At 42.8% G+C, this 19,428-nt stretch overlaps 1 protein-coding gene across 8 annotated transcripts in view; it reads right to left on the reverse strand.

The window, feature by feature from the left end:
- Nucleotides 1-19,428, reverse strand: part of CHD5 (chromodomain helicase DNA binding protein 5) — a 2,731,226-nt gene that overhangs the window by 1,479,026 nt on the left and 1,232,772 nt on the right. For all 8 annotated transcript variants that reach the window (XM_069610277.1, XM_069610279.1, XM_069610280.1 and 5 more), the window contains one exon: nucleotides 12,640-12,813. In XM_069610277.1, coding sequence (XP_069466378.1) covers nucleotides 12,640-12,813 — 174 coding nt within the window. The remainder of the gene's footprint in view (nucleotides 1-12,639; nucleotides 12,814-19,428) is intronic.

The raw sequence follows: 19,428 nt of genomic DNA on the forward strand, positions 1-19,428 counted from the left end.
TATAAGAAAGTAGTAAAGGGAAGTTTCAAGCAAAGCAGTGTATCATCATCCATAACACTAGAAATTAGGAGAGAAGGAGGAGATGAGGCACATTAAAGGAGTGGTTCGGTCAAAAAATATTATTGTCCCTACGGATCGGCCATGTGCTTTTAATTATAATTCGATCGATCGTACAAACATTTCCTATGCACCTTACCCGAGTTTTCGTCTCTTGAACACAGGCAAAATCAGGCAGCAGGGTGTGGCCATTTTGTGATAATCCTATCACTTGCCGCATTGCCCTGGGTGACCTGCGTTTGCGGCACTAAATCATATCCCCTGCCCCTGACCCTGACATCACTAGAAGCGTACTGCCCATTTCACAACGCCAAAGCACGTCTCGTGTGAACATTCTTTGCGCCTCAGCTAATGGCGTGTCGCCAGTCGCCATGGAAACGGCAGGAAGCCTCTTTCCTAGACAAGTATAAACAGAGAGTTTCACAACACACAACAGCAGATTTTCCTTTCCATTCCTCTCGCTGTATTTCTTTGAGTATTCTGTGACTCGTTTCGTTGCTCTCGTCAGCTACCTTTGTTGCTTGTAGCCCGTGTGAACAGATACCAGTACGACCGCTATACATTATTTTCGTTTCTTTACCACACAATGGCAACAATAATGCCCTACCTGTACGAGCCCAAGTATTCCGAGTAGGAATTACTGGAAAGAGCAAGCTCTGTAGATGATGGGGATTTGGACAACAGTTGGGTGGATGTTTCAACAGATGAAGAGCCTGGGCCTAGTCGCATGGACGGTGTTTCCACCTGGTGTACCTGCAATCGGTGCGCGCTAATGCCAACCGAGGTGGAGAACTGCTGCTGCTGCCGAGAATACTCTGGATGCTTGTCCTACATATCGCAAGGTGATCCACAGCCGCAATTCGTTACAGAGCTGCCAGACTTCATGGCAGTCTGTCTCACACGGTCCGTGTTGAGGATTTTGATGGTGCTTATGCACGAACTTCGCGCAACAGTTCGCCCTCGTAATCCAAGTAACGAGTAAGTGTAGTCTGGTTGTGATGTCAGTTAGGCCACTGCTATTTCTTGGTTTGTACCCTATATTCTCGTAACTTCAAGATATCATTGTCATATCCATTTAGTCTTGCAATTCTCTAGTAATAGTCGCATAAAAGTTGTTCAATATTGTGCAGTGTCTATTTAGCATTTTTCAAGGCAAAAATGCCATTGCATACAAGAATTGTCATTGACAACTAAGGTTTAATACACTTATCTTGGTCATTTAAAAACAGATTGTATCTTTCTCTTTCATAGGTGGTATCGGCTGGTGGCTTATCGTTCGTACACATGGTGGCTTCATGGGAGGCTTGGACACCGCGTTCGACGAGTAATACCCGCCTGTGTCGTTGGCGCCATTAGACAAACTTTCCCCAGCGACAGTGGTTAGTACAGGGGATTTTCCCTCGCTGAGCTGTAACCAGACCTTTACAATGTCTAGTATTATTGTGCCATCAAAAATAATAAAAAAATAAAACACAACATATTTTTTATCAATGGTTGTTTCAGTTTTTAAGTGAATCAAGTGTGTCTCCATTCAGCAGTGTTCCGGTGCCTTGTCTGCACGCCTCCCGGCCCATCCATCCCACCCCCCACTATCAAAGGCAGTTCGCACCAGTAGATGTGCACTGCCATGGGGGCCTGTCAGGGGCGCGAACGGCCAAGGTGCCAAATAACATGTGCACTTCAAAAGGTACCCTACACCCAGGAGCCATTGCTCACATGGCCTCCTCAGACCCCGTGTCTCCAGGTAGGCCTCCCCTGAAGCAGACCGTGCCCCTGCAATCCACATAAGTGTGTCTCCATTCAGCAGTGTTCCGATGCCTTGTCTGTACGCCTCCCGGCCCATCCATCCCACCCCCACTATCAAAGGCAGTTCGCACCAGTAGATGCGCACTGCCATGGGGGCCTTTCCGGGGCGCGAACGGCCAAGGTGCCAAATAACATGTGCACTTCAAAAGGTACCCTACACCCAGGAGCCATTGCTCACATGGCCTCCTCAGACCCCGTGTCTCCAGGTAGGCCTCCCTTGAAGCAGACCGTGCCCCTGCAATCCACATAAGTGTGTCTCCATTCAGCAGTGTTCCGGTGACTTGTCTGCACGCCTCCCGGCCCATCCATCCCACCCCCCACTATCAAAGGCAGTTCGCACCAGTAGATGCGGACTGCCATGGGGGCCTTTCCGGGGCGCGAACGGCCAAGGTGCCAAACAACATGTACACTTCAAAAGGTATCCTACGCCCAGGGGCCATTGCTCACATGGCCTCCTCAGACCCTGTGTCTCCAGACAGGCCTCCCCTGAAGCAGACCGTGCCCCTGCAATCCACATAAGTGTGTCTCCATTCAGCAGTGTTCCGGTGCTTTGTCTGCACGCCTCCCGGCCCATCCATCCCACCCCCCCACTATCAAAGGCAGTTCGCACCAGTAGATGTGCGCTGCCATGGGGGCCTGTCAGGGGCGCGAATGGGCAAGGTGCCAAACAACATGTACACTTCAAAAGGTATCCCACGCCCAGGGGCCATTGCTCACATGGCCTCCTCAGACCCCGTGTCTCCAGGCAGGCCTCCCCTGAAGCAGACCGTGCCCCTGCAATCCACATAATACCACGACATATACATGTCATTCATTCACAAACACACCCCTTTTTGTTATTCTTTATAAACCACTGGATATTTACCATGAGAACATCTTAGAGCACAGCAAGTGAACTCGTGAACGTGCTGCTCTATGACCGCTTCGAGTGAACTTGTCAGTGTGCTACCTGTGAACATGTCCCTGTTCTCCTGCCACTAATTATTCTTTTTGCTGAATCCAACTGTTTGTTGGTCAAGGTAAGGGCATGTATCCTTATCATATCTCCTTCATTTGTAATTTATATCTATTCCGAAGTATCTAACTCCGTACTGCTATGTTAATTTGTATCATTGCTATTGTCTTGAGTTTCTTTTGTTATGTTATCGATATATCAATGTTTATCAGTGTCAATTGGCATCGTTTTGCATCCTTCACGGACCGTGTCTATAGTATAAGCATGTTTCCTTTTCGTGCATGATAGAACATTCAAGGGACAAGTAACATTTTCTGATTTTCAACACATCAATGAATCGTTTGTGAAATGTATCCTATAATACAGCCGCACACGCTGCACTGGTTTTGCTGCGGTGCCCAAAAGAAAGTGTGCAATGAACAATGTATGGTCCAATTCATTCTTTCTCACATGCTTATGTAAAATATTTTTTCAATAATGTTGACCTTTATTTTGCAGAATTTACAACAATGCCTGCATGTTCTATTTTCGGTTGCCCTTCCAAGACCCATGACAAATCCAAAGGCATTACAATGCATGTATTCCGTAAGACTGTTGATCGAATAAGAGAATGGGTCAGACGTAGCAGATATCCACTGAAAGACCTTGAAAGTAGAGTCAAACAAGTGTTGGAGGACACGAGGGGTCATCAATACCGCATCTGCAGCCTGCACTTCTCCCCGGATATGTATGACACATCCTTGTACACAAAGAGGAATCAACTGAGAACAACTCAGAAATTGGTCAGAAATGCTATTCCGACTTTACTCGTGAAAATGTCGCCAGAGGTGAGTCACCCTTCCAGATTTAGCTTTATGCCTGTATTTCCGATGTAAATTCCTCTTATAGTACTTTCCATATTTATGTGATTGAATAGCTGTTGAAATAATGACTTTTTTGCTAAACATCAGTCCTTGTTTTGTAGAACCCACATAGAAAAATGATTTATGGGGACGGATAACTATGCTATATTATGCATTTCAATAAGTGTAATTTTCTCATATTCAGTCTCCTTACATGCCATTTTGTAATGTTGGAATTTCTAAATCGAATAATACTTTCCCTTTACCACTCCATGACTATCCACCGAATATGAAGGAACAAGATTCAACATCCATGTCTTGCCTGGAGTCATCAACCACTTCGAGTGAGTATCAGGTAATTTTACCTAGCTATTCTGTTCCAGACTGGTTTTATGCATGGAATTCTAGATAATGTGATCATATTTTCGCAACGTATCATTGCATCACACAATGTTTCTTTACTACTTTACTGTCGATATGTACCTTTGTTGTCTTTCCAAATTGTGTGTTCCGTTTCCAATCTTTTCGACCTTACTAATGGAAGTACTGTGTTTCAGGGAGATGCTGAAGCGTCCACTACAATCCAAACACCCCTCGTAGTAGATCCGGTGTCAGAGCTATGTGTCTTCATAGCTCAATAGGACGAGATAATCTGATCATATTTTCATATCGTGTAATTGTTTTACATAATGTTTCATTCCTACTTTACTATTGATATGTATCTTTGTCGTCTTTCCAAATAGTGTGTCCCATTTACAATCCTTTTTCGTCCTTACTAATGCAAGTACTGTGTTTCAGGGAGATGCTGCAGCGTCCTCTACAATTACATTATCCATTGTGGTTGTTCCAGAACCAGACCTTACAGTTGAACTGGACCCAGATGTATGCGCACTGACAGTACCATCGAATGAAACAAAGTCGGTCTAATTAGATGTGTAATGCCAATGACTTATTTTAAATGGATACTATTTTTTGTAGGGATGTATACAAGATCCATATATTGAACCGGAGGAACGTGTATCTGAGTCGGTGCGCCAGTTTGCTGATGTTAGAGTACAGAAGGTTTTAAAGAAACAAAATATAAATAAGGTTAGTTATAAACACTTTCTATTGTTGGCAATAGTTTTGTGCTAAGGCCTTCATTATATGCTTTTTTTAATGTCAATGGTACAACACTGTATGTTGGATTTACACTGAACATCCCTTTTCCTATCTGTCCTGTAGTTGCCCGATGGAGTACGGACTATGCAGACACAGACAGCGATACAAATGACAGATGCTGCTTGCCAAACTGTTTTCACCATGGAGGAACTATTCATTGAGGCACATCGTGTTCACACTCGAGATGCCTTTGTCCAATAGCCAGAAAATGAATTTAAAAAGACCGGCGATTCCAGCAAAGTGTTCTTGGACCATTGCTACAATGTGCCCGCTCCGTTAGAGGAAGGTGAAATTGAATTTATAGATGATAGTTTAACATTATTAGATGAGCACTTGACACAATCTACACCCGCCAAAAAAATGCCCCCCAAAAAACAGTCCACATTGATCTTTTCTCCTATCCATCGTCAAGTAACAGATGTTGAAATGACAGAAACTGAAGCATCAACACTATTGACCGACGAAACAGACAAAGATATCGACTATAGTATGTCCGTTTTGGCTATGTCCACAACGGTTCACTCCAAAACCACAGTGTTGCCAGATGACAGTATAATAAAAGAGGCCAAATACATAGTATTCAACAGCAGCTTGATGGAGATTATACAGATGCTGAAATGTGTGCATTCAGTGGGAGGGGAGGTATGTGGAAAGCCATTGGTGAGCATGACTCGTCTAACACATGGCAGTAACCTCAAAATACATGCCACCTGTGAAAAGTCACATAAAGCATTTTCATGGTCCGCTCAGCCAATGCTGGGGAAACTGCCAGCTGGCAATCTACTGTGTGCAGCAGCTTTACTTTCAGTGGCTCCAGTTTCATGAAGTTATCCAGTTTCTTTCAGTTTGTGGGACTCCATTTCATTTCTAAAACGCAATACTACAAATATCAACGTGATTATCTATTCCCTGCCATTAGTGATGCTTGGAGAACTGCACAATTGGCTATTCAAAGTACATTCAACGACAGACGGTTCAGGCTAGCCGGCGATGGACAGTGTGGCAGCCCTGGATTTTCTGCTAAGTACTGCACCTACCATCTTCAGGACATGGAAACTAAGAAAATTGTGAGTTTGGTGGTCGTGCAGGTGTCCCAATGTAAATCCTCAGTGGCCATGGAGAAACTTGGTTTTAGAAAATTACTGGAAGATCTACAATCGAGGGGAATGCAAATCGACCTCATAGCCACGGATAGACACGTTTCAATAGCCAAGACAATGAGAGAGCAGTATACAAATATTAAACATCAATTTGATGTATGGCATGTTGCCAAATCAATCAATAAAAAAATCTCGGCTGCAGGGAAAAAAAAAGGTTTGGAAGGTATTTTGCAATGGTCCCAGTCTTTCAGCAACCATCTTTGGTGGAGCTCAAAAACATGTGATGGGTCTGTGGAAATTCTACTGGAAAAATGTCGGTCACTAATGCACCACTGTTCCAACGTTCACGACTGGACAGAAAACCAACATTTCCACCAATCTGAACATGGCCCTTTGTCCCCAGAGCAGGCACGGAAGAAGAAGTGGTTGATCCCATCTTCACCTCCACACAAAGTCCTTGAGAAGATTGTGTTTGATAAAACTCTATCAAGAGATCTTAAGGGGCTCACATAATTCTGTCACACAGGAGATTTGGAGGTGTCATGTGCCTAAAGTACAGGCCAAAGAGATTGCATTTTGGCATCCAGGGGATGAAATGTCGGACTTTACTTGCGGTATTAGCGCATAACAAGAATGTGGGCCGGGAACAATCTAGAACTGCAGGAAACTTAGGGATGCTTCGATACACTATGGCCTTTACGAAAAGAAGCAAAAAATGGGTTGTCAAACCAGTATATGAGAAAATGGAATTTGATTTTGTGAAAGATCTTATTGTTAATGTCGTTGAGATGCATACTCATGGAATCGCGCAAAAATCTGTTCAGAGCACACATACATTGCCCCAAAACATTGCCAGCATGCCATGTCCATCCAAAGCAGATCTTGTTAAATCGTTCAAATCCCGGTTGAAATGATCACTGTTTGTTTTTATTTTTGCAAAAAATGTTTCTATAAACTGTACAAATAAAGTATGCATTTTGTCTTTTGAAATCTATCCTCTCAGTCCTTTTCTTAAAAATATATTACAATTATTACGATTGCTTTCACATTTTACAGTTTAGTTGAGATACTGTGGAATAACTGCTAACCCTACAAAAGGGATTAGACCTAGGCCACAAAACATTCTAGGCACGCAAGAAGTACTGACTGTGAAAACATGCCATGGGGTAGGAGGCCATGAGATAAGCAGAGGAGGCCCTATTATTAGACACATTTTGACTCAGTTTTTGTGTTACACAGACTATAATTTGGGAATAGGGGGCATTCTGTCATTGGCACATTTCACCTACAGCTGAGCAGCGCCACGAACAGCGAGCAGTGATAGCCCCCAATTTTCTGTGCCTGTGCTTCAAAATTCATGTTCTCATGGATGCGTTGACACGGGATGTTGCAAAGTAAGAATGTATGTTCATTTTGAGTGAAGGTCACCAGCTTTGAATTTTTGCTTGGGAGCTGGGAGGCCCACGCGTCTCGCGCACAGTATAAGGTTCTATTGTTTTTTTACCTTGAGAGGCAGGGACCATTTCGAAAGGGATTGAATTGAAGGGGGGTGTAATAACGTATGATATGATAAGGTTGCCCATTCCAAAAATGCACCTAGTTACATATATGTTCAGTTTATGAGAAAACGTTGACACGAACGGACGAGTCTGCATTACGGTCTGCATTACGCCTAGAGAATGGAAATGCCGAATATAATGTATGTTTCTCTTTAGATGATTTCATACCAGAAAAAATCGAAATACGAATAGCTGACCGTTACTGCTGGGTGACATTGTACTTGTTTGTTCTGTTTGGCATATTGCAATGAAGTGCTAGTACAACCTTTGTGTGCAGGGCTATCTACTGGGCACATGGGCAGGCCAGCATTGAGACACATGTAGACCACCACTCGTTTCTCCCTGGCTCTACGCTAATAAACACATTGTTTTTGCACCTCGAATTCTTGCCCCAGTTTACAAATTATGTTTAGAGCTCAACATTCTCATTCGCACTATCCTCGGAAGCAAATAGCAGAGTACTTTGATATTCCACTCAGATTCTCTCGGTTAACATTGTGTCACCTCTGCGCTAATAAAGAAATGATTAATTGTAATAAAGATCGGCTACTGAGACACTTTTCGATTTTTATCTTTTGCAAACAGGTACATCGTGCCGTTCTGCGATTGTCATCTATTCCAGACCCCGACCGACGGCTTCTTCAACCGCCAGCTGCAGCTAATTGTCAATCACTGGATCTACTTGACCATATTTTGGGATGACAGACAAGGTCCAATATGTCCGTACGCGGTACCGGCGATTAGGAGCAACATAACAACCTTTACGGTGGTCTAGTGCCAAGTTGAAGCACCAGCCTTGCAATTCACCGTGCAACCGAAGTGCTTAGTTTACCCAAAATGAACACCCTGTGTACCCAAAAAGGAACAGCGCGTGACTCACGATAAACATTTGCGGATTTATGAAATGAGAGCAAAGAAAAAAAGTTCCATTTTAATTGATTAGGTCAGACGCCGAATGTTATCGAAACATTTAATGTGAAATAAATGTACTTTACCAATTGTACTGTCTTGTTGTTTCCTTTTAAAGTACAGGTTCATATTCCTAATTGCGACGAGCTGCGCTGTGAGACGATGTGTGTTGTTTTCCGGGTTCCGCATCTAGTCGCATAGGTGACGACTGGGCGCGTTTGGCCATGCTGCCCAGCAACGTCACGGAGAGAGCCGGAGAATATAAATGATTTCGTGATGTCAAGCTCAGGGGTGGGGGATATGATTTAGTGCCGCAAACCCAGATCACCCACGGCGATGCGGCAAGTGATAAGATTATCACAAGATGGCCGCGTCCTGCTGCCTGATTTTGCTCGTGTTCAGGAGATGAAAACTCGGGTCAGGTGCATAGGAAATGTTTATACGATCGATCGAATTATGATTAAAAGCACATGGCCGACCCATAGGGACAATAATATTCTGACCAAACCATTCCTTTAAAGAGCCACAGCAATAGGATAGAACCCTGGGAGACGCTACAGGTAGAAAGTGATGTGGTGGAGGAAAAATGGCCCAGTTGCAGCTGGAAAGGGCATTTAGTCAAGAAAGAGGTAAGCCAGTCCAGTGCCCGGTCTGTGATGCCAAAGGTATCATGGAGGCGTTCAATAAACATAGAATGGTTCAATGTGTCAAAGGTGGAGGAGGCATCAAGGAGCACTATCCTCAATTGTACTACAATCAAAAATACCATATACACTTCAATTATACCATTACACCATATTATACATACGGTATACACCATTTATACTACCTATAATAATTATACACATAGTACTATAGTGTATGTGGCAACTGTCCAGATTCTTGGGGGGTAAGGCCTATGACTGTGACCCAAGATTCTAGCCACTGGCCGCAACCACCATAATAGAATTAAACCATATAACGAGTATGTACAATACACCTACAAATAAAAACACTCACTTAGACCCCCCACCCCAATCCCAATAAAGTCCATAGACACAAACATTTACAGCACACACATAATAACAGACACAGCTTTTTTCACCTATAAAGAGCTCTATATCAATTTTTGTTCACTCCTGACCCTTTCCAAGCCCTCTTTTGTCCTCAAAGTAACCCCACATATATTTTTCACACTTATTTTCCTCATGGCGCTATCTGAGGACAAAGGCTATGATCCACCAATCCGATATGGCCACCATTTCAAATATTATAGCAACCAGTTAGCACGTGCCTCTCTGCAAAGTTTGGTGACCAATAGTAGAATGGTGCCAAAGTTATTAGCTACGAAAAAGTACTCTTTCTAAAAGGATTGCTGAGAAGGATAACGAGGAACAGGAAGAATAGGTAGAGGATTTGCCTATCTCCAGCACCCGGGGAACGTCATGGGTGTGGCAGTACTTTAAGACAAAAGGGGGTTCCAAAAGGGTCTGGCTTCCCGTGTTGAATGCATTGAGTGTGGGGGCATACTCAGTCGCAGACAGCACGGGCAGTACTACTTTGGGTCCACCTCCATGCACTGCCACACTAGATCCAATCACCCAAGTGCTCTGAGAAAAGTTGCTCCTTTCTCAGGGAGAAGCAGGTTAACGTCTTGTACTCCATCTTCCTCAACCGCTCCTGCCACCACGCAGCGTACTCCTGTGCGGCAGAGGATCCCGCCAGCTGCCTTGCAGGCCATACAGGTGGCTATCGATCCTTACCTTTCAAGGGCCATAGTTCTCTGCATGAACTGCGACACACCGCTCCACAGGGCAGAGCAGTTTTAAAGTACTTTCAAGGGGTCGTTCAAGGAGCACGAAAAACACTAAGTGTTTGTTTTTTATTTACTACAACTACTCAAAAAATACTTTGACATATTTCACGAGTTTACAAGAATTGTTTCAGTGCATTCTATATATTGAAAATAAAAATCATATTTCGGACATCAGTCAAATTCACTGGTAAAATCCATTCAGTCTTTAGACAAATATTGAAGGTTGGGTCTATAATCTTTCTCAAAACTTTTGTCCACATTCGTCAAAAAGCAACAAAGTTATAAGCCATCTAAAAATGTTGAGACCACCCATTTAATTTCACCCCTTCTTGAGAAAATCCCACCTAACTTTAGAAAATATATCTCTATCTAAAATCTTTTTGCAATCTTTTGTGTAGATTTGTCAAATAGCATCACATTTATAAGCCTTTACATTATTTTGGGACCCCCTCTTATTTTGCCCCATCTTGACAGAATCCTACCAAACTTTGCAAAACCATGTATATCTAGATCCAAAATCGTTTTGCTAACTGTTGCGCAGATTTGTCAAATGGCACTACATTTATAAGCCTTTACAATATTTTGGGACCCCCCTCTAATTGTGCCCTCTCTTGACAGAATCCCACCAATCCTTGCAACACCATTCAGAAATAGGTTTTTAATAATATTCCAAAATTATATGCAGTCTCATTGAGTGGCGCCAAAGTTATAAGCCATCCAAAAACTGCTTTTCACCAACCCCGTAATGTAGAAATAGGCACAGATGTCCTAGGACAGCTGAAGTGTCCGCGGACACTACAGGACTGTCTCGGTACACCTGAAGTGTTTGCGGACTTTCGGGGGATGAAAAATGCCAGTTTTTTGGCTTCTTATGTCCATATCCCATCCTATCCTCATCACCCCCCACCTCCTCACAGATTGTTTGTTGAGTTTGACAAGTGCAATGTTGCGTTTTTTTTCTTTTTCTACCACGGTGTACGCGAATCCAACATGGCGGGCGTTTCAAGAAAACTGACGCATTTCACGCTTTTCCCCATCCAATCAGCGGGTGTGCCCGATGTCCCCGGACTTCACGTCACCTGAAAGGCCAATCAGATGACTGTCCACGGACCATACAGGGAAATGGGTCAGCAGACCGAACTCAGATATCACTAATTTTTTTGACTTATGTTTAGCCCATTTGAAAGAAAACTACTGGCCAGATTTACACCCAATTTACAAAAGCACACTTTCGGGACCAAGCCGCCGCTCCTGCTGACAATTTGGTGAAAATCCATTCAGCGGTTTGGGCTGTAGGCATGAGCAACGTTTTTTTGGATTATGTCTCTAGAAAAAAACAATTGGGGAACCATAACTTTGCTCCCCCTTGATGGAACCTCACCAAACTTGCCAAATTAATTCAGAGCTGGCCATATCATTTGTTCGCAAAGTTTGGTGAGGATTCGTCCAGGGGGAGCAAAGTTTTAAACCACCCAAAAAGTGCTCTTCCTGTGGGTTTAGCAACTTAACCATAACTACACGGCCGCTACTGCAGGCCGTGTAATATAATATATTGTATTTATTATAAAATGTGTGAATTACCCTGTCATGCTTTGTGCATCAACTCTGTGCCAGTTCGCAACAGGCACAGGGAAAAGTGCCTAATTTCAAAGCGCATCACATTTGTGGATTTGAGAAGCACATTGAAATGCACAGAAGTGCGCCTTGTGCAATTGTGTAAAGAAGGTGGGAAAGGGCATCTGAATGTGCCCATCTATGATGTACAGATATAGATGCCCTTTGGGAATAGAGCACAACTTTTTGGTGCAAAGCAACGTATGAGATCCACTTGTTAGGAGCATCTCACCAATTGCATCCAAACATTTTTGCGAATCAACTCCTTTGTCTCTCTTTGCACCTCACCCCCATGCCCCCGTTTGTCTATTCTCTGCATTTATTTTTATAATGTAGTTCTTTCTAGTCCCTTCATTTTCTCTCCTTCTTTTCTAGCAGTGTTTTTTCCGTCCACCTTTACTTCATTTTCCTCCTCATTTTTCCTTTACCTATGGCCCTTTTTTTCCTTTTACCAAAGGAATATCTGTCCTTGGCTTCAAAGACACCTTCTTTCTGAGTAAGCAAACAGCTCTCACAGCCGATAACCATCTCAGACAATCACTGAGTTAGTGATGACAGGTGCTGTCTGTTGGAGTTGCCAAGGAGCATTATGAGATCACTTGTATAAGTCAAATGATTGTCTTATTACAAGTGAGATGTGTTACCAGTCCCAAGGAAACTGCGGGCACTAATAGGGAAAGTTCTATCTCCCATACATTATAACTGCAAAACAAGCAGATGTATACTTTCCCATACTACTACTGTATCACATGTACTACATGCATAACTATGCAGTAATCTGCCTTACCAAGTCTTATTTAATTTGTCCAATAGTATCGTAAGGTGTTTATTCGGCACTTACTTTTGCATTTGACTGAGTTCGACTCGGACTATCAGTTCTGTTTTTGCTGGCATGTTCTTGAACACATCTGCTTTAAGTCGCCGCAGCATGTGGGGTCCCAACAAATCATGAAGTTTTTTTATTTGGTCCTCTTTTGAGATATCTGCAAACTCCTCAAGGAAACCATCTAGGTTGCTAAAAGGCAAACATGTTTCATTAGTTAGTAGAGGGAAAAGGTTCGAGGTAAAGCAGATTCTGTTTCATAAAATGTTTCATAAAATGCTCTATCTTTAATGTCGTTTTGTGAAACACACATATTTAGTCACACCATGATGGTTCTTTATTGGAAACTGACATTGACTTGTTTGAGCATTCTTCAAACCTTTCAACATCAAATCGAAGCATTCATTATTTGTTTCAAAATCATATCGTTTTTTCTTTTTGGTGCTTTCACACAATAGAACAGTCAAACCTGGTCTTTTGTGTCCCTTTCTCTACGTAAGAGAAAGGGTAACCCAGGTAGATGAGCAATTAAACCACCAGCTAGTTAGCATGCAAGAACTATGTCTACTCCCTGGGATCCCTCTATGTATATGTACTTTATATGCATACATTGATGGTTACTGAGGAGGTTAAAAAAACGTCCAATTGTCATAAATAGTGAACATCAACTCATGGTTCATTAAATATGCAGCTCAATGTGTTTTTATTGTCATCTACCCACTATTTACATCATCTGATGGTCTTGTGTCGGTATCCATATCGTATGACCCAAATGGCCTTCTACCTTATTGGCTGGAATACTTTCCACTTTTTTCAGTTGGTGGGACAATGTACGATTTTAATGAAAAATGTTAAGTGTCAAACTGGGTCTCATTAGCAATTCGAATGTTTAATTCTAACAACTTTAAATAAAGTTGAGCCTTGTAGCTAATAATACCTTGAAACCTTTAAATAGCTTTGATTGTTTCTAAAATAGAAACAGTTACTCACCATAGTGACTACTGTAATCCTAATCCAGAGTCTCCTTTCCCCCATACTGACGGGAATCTTTACAGAGGGACGTAACCGGAGCCTTTTGCACTGCAAAATAGATAGCTTCCCCTTTAAATTCATCACACGCCAGGCACGCCTGGGTGAGCCCGCCCACACAGACTCCTCCTACCTGCCTTGCCTGCCATTCCTTGACTGCTCATCGACTACTACTATCTTACCGATTTACATGGGACGGAGTGTGGGTCGTATGGAGGAAAGGGTAATATGAACTAGGAGTACAGCAGTGACTATGTGAGTAACTGTTTCTTAATCTTGTAGAGAAGCAGCCCAGTGCATATACCAGAAGTCCCGTCCCCATTCTGCCTATGTGCTGTCAGCCAGAAATTGTGACATGCGCAAAGCCAATAATGGTACTTATATTACGAATAGCCCTTTTTTGTTTTAGCTTATTACTAAAATGTACAATATTAGTTTATAACAAAATTACAAAATAGCAATTAACAATTTTCACAATTATTACAAAGTAACCAGTTTTTAAAATTAATGTGACTTCACTGTTAGCTTGTAGACAAAATCTGGTAAACACAATGAAATAACATCAACCAAATCACTTCTCTCATTTGACAGTCTGTCCGTCTATGAATCAATCTACTAGAGAGTTACAATTCATGATTTTACCTTGTTCATATTGCAAACACACTTTCAAGGAAATTCATACCTGCAATACAAATTGGCATACGTTTCATTAAAAAATAAATCCATCTATCATTGTCATCGAGCGTGTTAAAGTGCATGTATTGTTTGTGCAGATGGAGCTCTCTATTGCCCCTTATCGCTGAACAGTCTAACATAATATGCCGTAAGGTTTCCTTCTGGTTAACATTTTCACAAAATCGGCAGATGATTTTCCGTTTTACCATGACCGATCTTGTCGGCCAAAGATTGAATCTAAAACGTATAAAGGCCGATCTAAGAGTTAGAGATGGATGCCGAATCAAGTATGGTTCACATATCCCAAGCTTTTAACGGGAAGAGTCCTTGAAACAAGGTATCCATTGAGAAAACCCTATATGTATCCGCAAAGAAATTACAGTCTTCTGAAGGAAGTTCCGGAAGAAGTGCGAAAATGAGTGAAAGAGAAGACAGGTGACGTCACATGAAGCAGAAATGATGCAGCCAGAAGAGATGCCAATGAAGAAAGAATATAGACCTTATAGAATCTGATGGCGAAGTAGTGAATTGAGCAACATTTCGGGAGCAAAATGAGGATTGCATGTGCAGAGAAGCACTGAAGAAAATTTAAAGCCATTTTACAAATGTACACAAGCAGTAACACAAGTAGACGAAGTAATCATGAGGCTGGCTGCATTGTGAATAGATTGCAGGTGGTGCCGCTAATCTATATGTATAGGAATGTATAGAATCTGAATGTTCCACAATGCATTTTTTGCAAACATGGACCCCGTGAATTAAAAAGTTGGAAGTGTGGCGCAGGAGAATAAAACAAGCTGGAGGCGAGGGAAGATTTGAGAAAGCTTGCCTGATCCAGTGTCAAGAGTTGGGGCTCCCAAGAGCCTGGTTATCTACTCAAGAAAATACAATGAACGTGAGAAGTGACCTGAGCTCTTGTTTAAGGTGTAATGGAAAAACAATAGAAGCACCAGGTTTTCTTTATTTAATAGTATAAAATGCAATGAAGGAGCTCAAACGTTGTGTCTAGTCACATGGTCAGATGTAACTAGACTTTGGGTCGAGCTACACTGAGACCAGAAGATAAGACCATGCCTTCACTCCCTTTTATTCTAAGGCACAGAGAGCCTTTGCAAGGCCAGGTTCAAACATAGTAATTGAATGGCAGACCACAGGAGTGATGATGGATGTTGGGCTAATTGGGTGGGGAGGCATGCCCAGGCTGACCCCCTAGCACCTGGGGTACCAGCTTGTGTGCTTCTAGTGAGTGTAATATTCCAGAAGGGTACAAGTGTGCCAATCAATTATAGAGGGCCGCGTAGCAAAGAGCCCTATAGTTTGAGAAACCAATAAAACATCATGTATTAGTCTAAAACGGAAGATGACTTGCACTTGGGCTGGGCTTAGTTGTCCACCTGATCTTAGAGACCCAATCACGATGCCCGCTCTTATAGAAAGTATGCTTAGATATTTCGTTTAAGCCTATCAGATACCCTAGTCGGTTTTCTTATTTTGCCACATAGTATGATGTCACTTATGATGAGTTTTTGTTATAAAAGTATACTTTTTTATGAACTGTATGGAGATCTTGCTGTGCGGCGTTCGTTGATGCCCGTTGTTTTCACTGTTTTAACAAATGTTATTAAAACAGCTATGATTTTGCCAAACTTCCTGAGTCAGTCTGATTATTGATGTATGAGTAAGATCTGCATCCCCATCCATCTCAGATACTGTTACCTCGCCTTAAAGGGCCTGCAGGTTCACGTGGTAATAGAGGATGATTAAAAACCCATCGACTCAGTAGGCTTGTAGAAATTCTGACATTCGTGCGTCCTGCGCCATTTAGCTGGAGGATCACAAGGCTTCCTGTGGAGAGCGGCCCATATAGAACTCTTGCAAGAAAAAGATGATACAGGTAGGACGGGTCCCTCTTTCATGAAATCACTCCTGGTTTCCACAGGTGCTGAGTGGACCGAAGGCGACGTTGGCCGGTTGGACGAGGAGACGATCCCTAGGGTCAGAAGCTGAAAAGGCGAATGGTGAGTAGATTGAGGAGGTTTACAAAATAAAGGAATGGGGATTGTGGTAAAAGTATAAGGTAATGGTGGGTTGGTGAATATATGACGAGGAGCATCTAGATGAGGAGTGTCTGTATAGCCCAGAATCCTAAGCTCAAGGAGCTTTTAGAAGAAGTAATTTCAAAACCCAAGGGGTACTTAGGCGGCACATAGATAGATCTATGAGAGAAAATTATTTAAACTCCAGTCTAAATATATCAGTGACAAGAGATAGCAGCGAAGACCGCTGAGGAGATACATCTGAAGTCGACTAGTTTGTCTGTTTGTGTATTTTGTGTATTAAAAAAGTGAAGTGTCGAAGAGCGACAAAGATAGGCTGTGTTGAGTAGAAATGAAAAGTTAACATCTAGCTTTTAGTCATTGTCAGCACTGACTGAACAGGTAGATTGGAGTAAACTGAGAAGCGATTGTTGCACGCTCATATTTGTTATTTATCTGAAACGTATTTTGTGCAAATCAAAGATAAGTATCGACAGTCAATTGAGACTTGTGTGTGGGAGCGAGGGGCCAATGGGCCCCTCTCTGCCATCACTTCTCAGTACAAAACTCGGACCAAGTGCCTCTAGTGGTGGGTACGCCCCTCGCCCTTATGCAATGTTAACTTTGGGTTACATTCACGTAGATGTGACCACTGAGCAGGACACGGGGCGTCCATTTTTTGTACCCCCTTTCGACTCCATCTTGGTGACCAGGCCTCACTGAGATAGTACAAAATCTCTCTCTCTCTCTCCCTTTCCCCGCCACAGCAGCTCGGAGCACATGGCCCCCACCCTCGTTCCCACTCAGACTGGGAAACTCTGCAGCTCCATTCTCACGCTGAAGCCGGAGATGCTTGCAACAAATAATAAATATAACACATCTCTTTTCGTCTGAGATCACTGTCCCGCATGTGAACCATCATGAGCCAAGCACATAGCTCGTCCATCTCCACAAAAGTGTCCTTGCCCTCTTACCCTCGCCAGTTGGAACTTATTGCCATTTTAACCCTGTGTCCCTGCAAGATATTCCTTTCATGTGCCAGACCGCTGACCATGCTATGAAGCCCACCCAACAGACCCCCAACTAACATTAGACCCCTGCTGCAGTATATCGTGTCCAATACTAACAAATGCCACATACCTGAGATTCTTGTGAAACTAACCCCACAGGTCAATTAGAGTATTATGGTGGTCAAGACCCGTAAACCTGTGACCTGTATAACCCAAATGTTATAGATGATATAGATCCCTGAGTGATTTGTACAATGACATGATAAACTGAGGGTCTTTTGATCAACCATTATTTAGTGCATGCATTATTTAGAATGTATTTCCTTAGCTTAGATAGTGACCACCGTGTTTCACAGCGACATGACCTTCACCCATCCAGAGCACAGATGTCTGACGTCAATCCTCCCGCCAACCAAGCAACCAACCCGGAGGAAGAGATGATGCCCACACCTAAGACACCACCCTGGCTGACCAATCCGGGTCTAACGTAGCATCATATGTTAGACATGCCAATGTCCTTATTAAATGTGTTCTAACCTTGGTGTGGTCAGAGCGCTCTCAGAGATCTAGATAAACCTTTCCTTGAACTCTCGCAGCCTGCTCTTTTGTGCCTTATTCCCTGTCCAGGGTGTGTCTGTTTTATTTATTTTTACACGTATAAGTCAGGGAGGAAACAAACATTTGTCACAATGGGGGATGTTACTCCACTGATGCATCTTTGCAAGCAACTGCCAAACATGCACCCAAGCTCAAACAGTACAGTGTGGAATGGTTTAAGGGCACCAGAGATAAACTGTTCATGCCATCGCCGCAAGGGGGATCGCTGTCAAAGGCGGTTTTGCAACACATGACCACATATGTACCCGCTGCATATACAGGGAAGAAATTGGAGGCTAGCTAGTCTAGAGCTTTGGAAAATGTACCAGGAGGAATGAGAAGAGCAGCTTCCTGAGGACTGGATGCTTAATCAGTGTATGGAGGAAGGTGTTGAGCCTTCTGCTCCCCTTATCTCGCCCGAAGTAAATGGAGATAGTGCAAAAGATGAAGGTTTGTATCCATTAAGGGAATTCAAGGCAGCAACAGGATGTGGTCATCCGATACACAAACCGCCTGCGTATAGCAGTGATGATAGTTCAGAAAGGACTAAAGGAAAAGAGGAGACCTTTAAGGTCTTACAAGATAAAGAGGGGAAAAATGAACGACAAAATGTATCTTTAAATATAGAATGGGAGATTAAGAGATGGAAAGGAGAAAAGGATAGAGTTGATGAGGTTACACTCGCACAAAACGAGGGGATGAGTGTACAGATACTGCTCAAACTTGATGGGAAGAGTATCGAGGAAGTAAGGCAAGATACAATGATACAAATAAGATAGAAAAGACAGGGAACAAGAGAAATGATTGAAAGAGGATGAACAGAAAAGAAAGAGTAGACAAAGATGAGAGCAGATGTACCAGGAGGAGCAGCTAAGAAAGGGCAGATGAGCAAAGGAAGTATGACAACAGGCAGAGAGCAATCAAAGAACAAGACGGCTAGAAAAAAAGAGCAAAGAGAAAGAGGCTCAGAGATTACGGGATAAAAGAATGCAAAGCCGCAGAGAAGAGGAAGTGCGTAGAGCAAATGAAAGAAGGGAGAAGAGAAGACAAGAAGAGGAAAGGGTTAGATGGGAAGCGGAGAAATGAAGGGAATTAGATGAAGAAATCGAGCGAAAAAGGAGACAGAGGGAACATGACATTGGTTGCATTGAGAAAGTGCTGGTGGAACTGAGTCCAGTAATATCATGGGGCGACATAGAGGAGTTTCTCCTGTCGCAAGGAGTAATGCCAGGACCATCTAGGGTAAACCTTGATGAGAATTTTGAGATAGGAAGCATCAGAGATAGGATCGATAAAGCTTATCAGGAGATGAGGACAAAAGGTGCATCGGTAAGCAGTGGAAAAGGAGATCGATCTCTAGTTGCCCGGTCACGAGGCAAAGAAGGAAGCCCATTTAGTATCGAGCATAGAGCCTTGTCTTTAGACAAGCTGACTTTAAATAAGGATGAAAAGGATGAAAG

Source organism: Ambystoma mexicanum, chromosome 8 (assembly GCF_040938575.1).
Source record: "Ambystoma mexicanum isolate Mex_15411 chromosome 8, UKY_AmexF1_1, whole genome shotgun sequence".
NCBI lineage: Eukaryota > Metazoa > Chordata > Amphibia > Caudata > Ambystomatidae > Ambystoma > Ambystoma mexicanum.